Raw genomic sequence first — 9,371 nt, 5'->3', positions numbered from 1 at the left:
ATTATAAAATACAAGTAAATAACAATTGCAGAACAGAATGTCAGTGTAATGAACACACACTTCGTTTTGACAAAGCGCACTGCTTAGGTAAATGATCTGAGTAGTTGTTCATCACTGAGCAATTTGTTAATATGTGTTTCGAGCCAAATAAATGACAGGGAGAGAGAGTGACGTCAGAACACGTCATACTATAACCTCCCGGGAGTGGATGGAGGGGGTCAGTCGTTGCGATGCGCATGCGCAGACAGAGTGCGCGAGCGGCGGGCCTTGACCTTTCGGGAAAAAAACCACTTTCTCACGGCCGGTGTTCCAGATCTACTGGCGTTTAGATCAACTGGCGTTGGTCGAACAGATGTGTGTCAGTCTTGCGTTTCAGGAGCTGCTACCGACAAACCAGCAAAAAAACGCCAAATGTGTCATCTGTGACATTTGTGAGGTTGTCTCAAACACACTCCGTCAGTCTTGATGCTGTTGAACAACAAAATGCTTAAAAATGTGGCGAGTTTACCTGGTGATATCCTCATGCGCGACGCGATCGCGAAAACAGCAAACAATTAACACCACGCCGTTGTTGTTCACAGGACACAAAGAGTAAACGATCGGGAGACTCTTGTCGTCGTTATCGTTCCCCTCGCACGGTTTATTTCTCCGAATTCAGCGTTTTTGCTTCACAACTACAGCGTGCTGTTTACTTTGTGCACTAACATGGAGTCGAGTCAACCAGCGCCACCTCTGGCCAAGTGCCACAGCCTACAGCCAGATCAACCTGTGACACACATCTGCACCACGTTTGAATTCGTGTCATGCACATTTGTACCTTTCAATTGTGTCTGTTTGTGCGTCATGCAAATAAACCTTTGGAAAGAATGAAATGATATCATATATTTATTATCAGCCTACATTTGTACAAAATTCCAAATTATATACACAAAGTCATAGAAATCACCACTCCAATTGGTCATCATGATTTTAATATTCTCTTTTTCCATAACAATGAAATACACCTTGGACAAATATGACACATCAATATTTCATTAGTGTTGTAACATCACATGTCGCTAGCATAGTCTGTCTGTGTCTTTTCCCTGAAAATGAATATTTCAAGCCAATATAGGCAATTCATCAACATGGCTGGAGTTATATACAGTCTGTATAAGTGTGGTTAATCTAATGAAGATTTGTAAGGAGACGGCAGTTACTGTGAATTCACAGCAGTTACACAGTGATTAGTAATAAACAGCCAGTGAGAGTGAGTGGATATGACTGTTCCCACCACTAACACATGACCATAGCCCACTACTAGATTAACTTGTGACACATCTGCACCTGCTGCTATGATCACAGTGAGTAGAGGCTGAGTGGCTGCACTTACCCCTGGTACATCCAAATCTGCCCACAAACATGTTGAAAGATGCAATGCCAGCAATGTGGATTGTCAACACTAAAAACAATCAGTAAGCAAAGACAACAGGGATCACTTTTTTCTGTTTATTTAGCACCCACAACATTTGTAGTCGCCTTCTGCACAAGGGAAGTCCACACACACCGTGTGGTACCACTTTCCACAGAAGGTGCAATCTGCAAGATTGAATGAGATTGTCAGAGTCATTGTCTGGCTGTTTATTACTAATCACCTGCTGTACATTCACAGTAACTGCCATCTCCTTACAAATGTTTATTAGATTGACCACACTTATGCAGACTGTATATCACAACCAACTCTAACATGTTTGTTTGCAGAGGGCAGACACAGACAGACTACGCTAACGACATGTGATGTTACAACACTGGTGAAATATTAGTGTGTTCACGACATTTTTCGTATGGGCAAAAGTATTGATATCAGGATGGTGATTCTTATGTGTATGTCATTTGGCATTTTGTACAAATGTAGGCTGATAATAAATATATGATATCATTTCATTCATTTCAAAGGTTTATTTGCATGACGCACAAACAGACACAATTGAAAGGTACAAATGTGCATGACACGAATTCAAACGTGGTGCAGATGTGTGTCACAGGTTGATCTGGCTGTAGGCTGTAGTGATGGGATTTCCGGCTCTTTTTAGAGATCCGGCTCTTTCGGTTCGGCTCACTAAAAAGAGCCGGCTCTTTCGGCTCCGAACCGGCTCTTCAGGTTGTTTTGTTGCTTTAATTAATTTATTATTAACAATAATATAAAATTATGCACAAAAGGAATTACTAACGTAAAAAGTGGTTTTATTTATATATGTTTATATATAAATATATGCGGTGGCCCCTAGAGATAAAACACGTACAAACTCCAAAACACATTTCTAGCATGAACTGAACTTCCAAAGCAGAGCTACTAGATCACTTAAATTACACAATTGAAAGCATGTGTGTATTGTTTGTGTATTTATACACAGGCACTCATATATATATTCAAATAATTTAAAAAAAAAGTTCATTTACCTGTTATTACCACACACCAAATCCGGTCGTTGGTACTTGCTGGCTTGTGTATCCACAAGATAACAAAGGCTCAACACTGCGCCCAGCATCCTGGAGCACTTCTGTTGTCTTTTGTACGTGTTTTGAGTTTTTATGTGCTTCTGAGTTTTTATATGCTTCTGAGTTTTTACGTGCTTCGGAGTTTGTACGTGTTTTTACGTGTTTTGGAGTTTTTACGTGTTTTGGAGTTTGTACGTGTTTTTACGTGTTTTGGAGTTTGTACATGCTTCAGAGTTCGTACGTGATTTGAAGTTTGTATGTGCTTTGTCTCTAGGGGCCACCGTAAATATACTTTTATTTATTCACTCCACATAAAATGTAATAAATAAATCATATAATACAAAAATCAACTATTCACATTTCAAGTTTTAACTATTTAAATTTTCAGCTTTTTCCTTTCACAAATTTAAAGTGAAAAGAACACAAAACACTGCAAACCACAACACAATTAAATATAAATTATAATATGAAAACTAAAAGAACATGCATATTCTCTGTCATATGGACCTGCATGAATAAACTTTCTCAATCCTATATCATCTGCAACCGAAAATAGTTGTGGATGATTACTATACCTTTCTAATGTTGTCCCTGCCTCTCTTTCTCTCTCTCTGGCTCTGTTCCTGTGCTACTGAGTGTAACTACCGCCCCTCCCCCCTCTGCCCAGCGTAAAGCACAAGGCTCGCGTGCAGAGTGAAGCGGAAAAAAAGTGCGAGAGAGAGGCTGAGAGAAAGAAAAAAAAAAAAAAAACCCACGTGACGGCTCGCGATAAGGAGCCGGCTCGCGTCGTTCACGTCAAAGAGCCGGCTCTAAGAGCCATTTCGTTCGCGAACGACCCATCACTAGTAGGCTGTGGCACTTGGCCAGAGGTGGCGCTGGTTGACTCGACTCCATGTTAGTGCACAAAGTAAACAGCACGCTGTAGTTGTGAAGCAAAAACGCTGAATTCGGAGGAATAAACCGTGCGAGGGGAACGATAACGACGACAAGAGTCTCCCGATCGTTTATTCTTTGTGTCCTGTGAACAACAACGGCGTGGTGTTACTTGTTTGCTGTTTTCGCGATCGCGTCGCGCATGAGGATATCACCAGGTGAACTCGCCACATTTTTAAACATTTTGTTGTTCAACAGCATCAAGACTGACGGAGTGTGTTTGAGACAACCTCACAAGTGTCACGGGTGACACATTTGGCGTTTTTTTGCTGGTTTGTCGGTAGCAGCTCCTGAAACGCAAGACTGACACACATCTGTTCGACCAACGCCAGTTGATCTAAACGCCAGTAGATCTGGAACACCGGTCCAAGCCCGGGTAAAGGAGCAGGGTTGGAATTGTGACATTAAAAAAAACAATAATTGCTAAAAGAAATTTAATTTGTAGTTCTAAATAAACTCTAAATGCATTTAGGACGTTTTTTACTCACTTTAAGTCTCTTCCACGATGTTATTTCGCTCTCCAACAACATAGGTTACAATTAGATTAGCATGACCAATTATGCAAATTAGGCGATGACGTCAGTTAGCGACTTCTAGCGACTTTTAGGACAACCAATAGCGATTTTCCTTACTGAGGAGTTGGCAACACTGCCCCCACCACACTTCCATCCCATCATCGGTTTCTCCGTCTTTCTGGCCCTGTCCCACTACATCCCGGAAATCGGAATACGCCCTAGTTCAATAATTCTGATTTAATCAAAAAACGCACCATGAATTCACGTCGTCGTGCTCCAGATTAAGTTTAAAGTCGGATTCCAGTTTTTCCCTCTCGGAATTTTAATTTGAAATGGTCCCTCCATAGAGATTTGCACCTCGCAAACGTCGGAGCAGCTTCACAATCCCAGAGTTAACCATTCAGAACACTGATAGCTTTTCAGCATGAACGCCCACACTAAACGAAGAGCAACGTTTAAGCTAACTTTCACTACAGAATTTTAAAGGGTTACTGTTATTTAAAAAATAATTGCTTCAGCCGCTATATAAGGCAGCATGTTAGCCTGTGATATCATGGTTTCTGTGTTCCTCGTATTTGGTAAGTCAAACAGCAGCCCCATGTTTGCAACACGTCTTTTATGTAAAGCTAACCTTAGCTTAGCTTGTAGCCTGTGTGGAGGATGCTTATCACTGCGTCCTAATCCTGTGCTTGCCTGCAGCATGTCGCGCTGCCTCCGTGGTTTCTGCGGTGTCTTGTCACACAAAGGAGTATGCAACAAGGGATGGGCAGTGCTGTCCGATGTGCCAAGAAGGTACGATAAGAAAACATTTCTAGAAGTAAACCCGCCCACATTATGTGAGTTCCCACTGTGAGAACAAAGAGTAAATAAAGAGCCGTCTATCTTATTTCATGTTACAGCTGCTTCTTTTATCTCACAATTCTTTAAGTTAATAAACCAGAAAATCTGCTGACTCTTTTTTTTTTTTTTAATCATTTTTTCCCCTGAAACTGTCAATTAACCTTCATTAATAGTTAGAATTGACACAGTTCAGATAATAGCTTTCAGGAAACATCACAAGTATTGTAAATAAATTGTAACTGTTTGTCTGAGGGGGCAGCACACAAACAAGTTATTAAGTTGCATATTCAGATGAGATAAACCTTTTTTTCATACCTTCCGTCCACCTCGACTCAGTTCATCTTACACATACTGAAACGTCATTTCATATGATCAGATGTGTTGAGCATGTGCCTCTACAGCACTGCTGGCACAGGGTGAAGTAATGCAAGGCTTTGTGGCACACTATAACCATTTCAAATGTACCAGAGCTGTAGAGGTTTAAAAACAACTTGATCCCCATATTCACAGTTCAATTCACATGTTATTTATATAGCGCCAAATCACAACTACAGTCGCCTCAAGGCAGTTTATACTGTAAGGTAGACCCTACAGTAATACATACAAGAGACACCCAATGACCTCTTTTGGTATTGTCACATCTTGAAACTGCTACTGTGTGAAAAATAATGATGCACACAAGGATTGTACAGTTCTAAACAAGGCAATTTCTTATACCCATCTATTAGTACCTGAAAAAAGTTGATTCTTTTCATCTGCACGTACATTTGAATCAGTGATATAACATTTCTCTATCTATCAACAATTAGTTCTTCATAATGCCCAAAAGATGACTAGGTAAGCTACTAGTCTGTGTTATCTTGTTGTTGTAATAATTATGTGAAATATGCAGATGGTTCACAGAGCAGAGGCTCCTCCACTATCAGAAAAAGTTGTAAGTGGTGCATACTATTATCTGCTCCACAGCACTCATCCACACAGGCTTGTATTTTGCAATAATTGCGCACACCAATTGTTCTTGAAATATAAAAAATTTAGTAATATATAGTAGGAGTACAGAGGAAACTATTATATTCTGGCAGTTATTTTGCCAGTACCAGCTGGTGGTTGCTTAGTAACTTTACACAGTCTATTGTGGTGTTTAAAGTTTTCTAAAATGTGTGTCTAAAAAGATTCACCCCAGATTTAATACACTGTGCATTCACTGTGCGTTTGTGTTCTTGACCTTTAATGTGGCTTTAATGTTCACATAAATGTTGTGCTGTGTTGAACAGGTACAGTTGTTCAGAGAGACTGCACAGCATATTCAGGAACTCGGTGCCGTTCCTGTGACCTGGGGACTTTCATGAACCAACTCAATGGTCTATCTAACTGTTTCCCCTGCACTACCTGTGATACAGGTACAGATGGAAACTTCTTAGTCAAATTTTAATTTAAAAAATAAAAAGGTTTTCAAATTGCACCGATATTTTTTTTTTTAGGTCATGGTCTCTTTGTCAAGCGGAACTGTACAGCAAAAACTGACACAGTGTGTGACGTTTTAAATGGATATTACTGCAAAGGTTTGATTGACAGTAATGGATGTAGTTTGGCAGATAAACATTCACAGTGTGAAGCTGGTCAGAGGATAAAAGAATCTGGTAAGAAAAGTTTTTTTAGATGAGCTGATAAATTGTGATGTTTTTGTGTAACAACGAATGTGTTTCTTTCAGGAACCAGCAGAAGTGACACAGTGTGTGAAGACTGTCAGCCAGGCTTCTTTTCCAAAGACGGTGTGAAGTGCACTGCTTGGAAAACGTAGGTCATAATTTATAACAAAATCACTCTAAGTTTATTTTATTTTCAGTTATTGATCATCAATGTCTTAATGGAATCTCTCATATACTTGGGACTAGGGCTGTGCCACATCATATCATCTGCAATAATATCGGTATTACACTATACACTGTGTGTCGCTATAGCAAGAATATGTGTTTGTATCCTAGTGTTTATGACAAGGAGTCAAAACCATGCATGTCTGAATGTAAGAGCAGTGTGCAACTAAAAATGGAGCTACTTCAGCAGCTTCCAGTGAACACAGGACGAAAACATGCAGGAAAACTGTTTGGAAAAAAGGGAAAACAACAAACTGGTAGAAGAGGGTAAAAACACACCTTTGAGTAGAACGAGACACATGGGACATGAGCAGTCACTCGCTGCACTCGCTAGTTATCCTCTATATAACAGGAGGAGCAAACAGTGGATGGAAATTAGTGATGCAGTTACATGATGGAAAAGCAGGACTTTAAGCATAGACTGACCAAGGCAGAAAATATTTTTTATGTTTATATTTTTTTAATATTAATATATGACAATATTGTGCAGCTCCTAACATTTTACAAGAGTAAGGTCATTTAGTTATTGTCAAACTCAAGTTTTAAAATTTATTTTATACTTTGACTTGAAAATTCCAGGGAAAATACTACCTAGGCTACTTTTGTGCTTACATTTTCTTTCATTAGATTCACATTTCAGTTTAAGTAGTCTGACATTGGTGAGACTAGCTCTCTGGAAAAGAAGGATGCTTCATCTACTTACAGTTATTAATGCTGCTGCCTGTGAGCATTTAAAAAACATACAGTATTTTTTTCTATATCTTCATATCTCAGTTGTCATATATTACTCACCTCCACACAGGACTTTGGGAATTGCCCTCCTTTAGCAACCTGAGGACCAGTGATTCAGCTGATTGAACAGAAAATTAGCCAACTTTTATTTTAAAAATGTTGTAATGGTACAAGAAAAACTTTGAATTTGTTTAAAATAAAGTTTTGAATAGTTTAAACTACAGTCATAGATTATTAGAGATTCATTAATAATAACATGGTGGTGTCTCAGTTACTGTGTATTGAAGATAAACACGAGTACTTCTGGAAACCTCTGCATGTGTCTCGTTCTGTCTGTAAACATGATAGCTTGAAAGGTTTTGAATGAATTCTGATAAAACCTTGTTGGAGTGTAGAACTGACAAAAATCCTCATGACTTAAGAGTGTATAATTCTTACAAACATTGTGTGTACTATCAACACATAGAAAGCACCATATAAAAATGTAAAACAGCATGTCACATTTGACCTCTGACCTCTCCTTCAATAGATCGAGACAGATGACAGCACAGTTGAGGCATCAGTTAGTCCTGATGGCCACATTAGGACACATAAACATGAGCTCTGCTTTATCACAAACATCTTGTTTTTAGAGTGAAAACACAAGATGCTTGTCAGCAGGAATACTAACTGTAGTCCATGTACTTGTACAATGCGCTTTACAGATTTCAGTACACTGTTACATTTGATGTCAGGCTCATAAAATATAATAATTAACTTAGAGCATAAAAGTTAGAACTACTGATGTAATATTCAGACTTGCAAAATTACTTCAGTTTTTCATCAACATTTGACAGGATATCAAAATATTATAACAATTTACATAAAATTATTATCTTGAAGATTCTCTGTGGTCCTGCTCCTTCACGTGGATTAATTTGGATTTTCTTTCTCTTTCACCTCTCCTTTCCAACAGTTGCTCAAACACACAGATAAAGGTCAAAGGAAGCTCGACCAGTGACGTTGTCTGTGGGAGAACATCAAGTCAACATTACTTTGTGTTTTTACCTTTTTTGCTTTGCTCAGTAGCATTTGCTAGCCTTGTGACAGGTTAGTGCATCGTCTGCATTGTGTTGATTTTTCAGTTTAAAGCCTTAACAACACAGTGTTGCCTTTTTGTTATTGCTTAGGGTTTTTTTCCTGCTGTAACACTAATTTTCTTTGTGTACCAATAAAGCAAAGAAGAAGAAGGAAGGGAAAAAAATGCCCTTTTAAAAAGAAAATTGAACTCACTAACCATGAGCAGTTTATTTATATCATTAATAGACTTTTAGCTGGGAAGGCCAGAAGACCCAGCATTGACAACTAAATAGGTGCAGTTGGATCATGGTGTTGTTCCGAAAGGCGATTTCTGGTGTTTGTGTATGTATGTGTAATGTCTTTGTTTATATTGGAAGGTAGATTGCAGTCAAAACAGTTTATGAAGGAGTTGTATATAAAATAAAGAAATTACCTGTTTTGCAAATATCTTTATGACTGCATTATTGTACCCAAATTCTAATCAGTCTGGTTGTTGGTCACTTAAAATGTCTAAAAAACTATTATGTTATATTTGTTGCAATTTCTATTAGCCTCTTGACCCAACATCTCTTTAAAAATACATTTTTAATGTCTATGAGGTTTTGTAACTGGATCCATGAAGCACATATAAAAGTCACTTTGTCAGAAACTGATTGCAGCTTCTACCTTGTGGAAAAAATGTTGTTTGTGGTTCAAAATGACTCGATATCATTCATGATGGAAATATTTGACATTTTTTTACACATTATAGGCCAACGGGTCATTTATGACAGTTTAAATGGGGGCAATCACTTTTTTGGAAAATACTGAAAATCACTTTTTTGGCATCACAACTATCCATAGAAAACAGATGTGTCCAAAGTCAGAGGCTGCATTTAGTCACAAAGGACTGAGATGTAGAGTATCACATTAAACAGTGCAGAAATGTAGTTTATCCTCT

At 38.5% G+C, this 9,371-nt stretch overlaps 1 protein-coding gene across 2 annotated transcripts; it reads left to right on the top strand.

The window, feature by feature from the left end:
• Positions 1 to 3,347: 3,347 nt before the first annotated feature.
• Positions 3,348 to 8,878, top strand: LOC146647887 (tumor necrosis factor receptor superfamily member 5-like). Of its 2 annotated transcripts, XM_085389895.1 has the most exons (7): positions 3,350 to 3,569; positions 3,696 to 4,504; positions 4,626 to 4,718; positions 6,041 to 6,166; positions 6,248 to 6,406; positions 6,479 to 6,563; positions 8,328 to 8,878. In XM_085389895.1, exons 2-7 carry the CDS (start codon positions 4,462 to 4,464, stop codon positions 8,464 to 8,466), a joined length of 645 nt encoding a protein of 214 aa, XP_085246021.1. In that variant the 5' UTR covers positions 3,350 to 3,569; positions 3,696 to 4,461; the 3' UTR covers positions 8,467 to 8,878. The 2 variants fall into 2 exon arrangements, with proteins under 2 accessions (XP_085246022.1, XP_085246021.1); XM_085389896.1 differs by lacking the exon at positions 3,696 to 4,504 and having other exon boundaries at positions 3,348 to 3,569.
• Positions 8,879 to 9,371: the final 493 nt, after the last annotated feature.

Source organism: Rhamphochromis longiceps, linkage group LG18 (genome assembly GCF_057381845.1).
Source record: "Rhamphochromis longiceps isolate RC_006_pf linkage group LG18, R_longiceps_female_GT1.1, whole genome shotgun sequence".
Lineage (NCBI taxonomy): Eukaryota > Metazoa > Chordata > Actinopteri > Cichliformes > Cichlidae > Rhamphochromis > Rhamphochromis longiceps.
The sequence above is the reverse complement of the archived record's forward strand: the minus strand, read 5'-3'. Positions and strand labels throughout refer to the sequence as shown.

What these genes read in the sequence shown, in the direction of transcription:
- LOC146647887 (XM_085389895.1), top strand. Translation starts at nt 4,462, where the DNA reads ATGTTAGCCTGTGATATCATGGTTTCTGTGTTCCTCGTATTTG. An exon ending in TCAGAGGATAAAAGAATCTG is followed by an intron (nt 6,407 to 6,478) that starts GTAAGAAAAGTT and finishes TGTTTCTTTCAG; the next exon opens with GAACCAGCAGAAGTGACACA. An exon ending in AAGTGCACTGCTTGGAAAAC is followed by an intron (nt 6,564 to 8,327) that starts GTAGGTCATAAT and finishes CCTTTCCAACAG; the next exon opens with TTGCTCAAACACACAGATAA.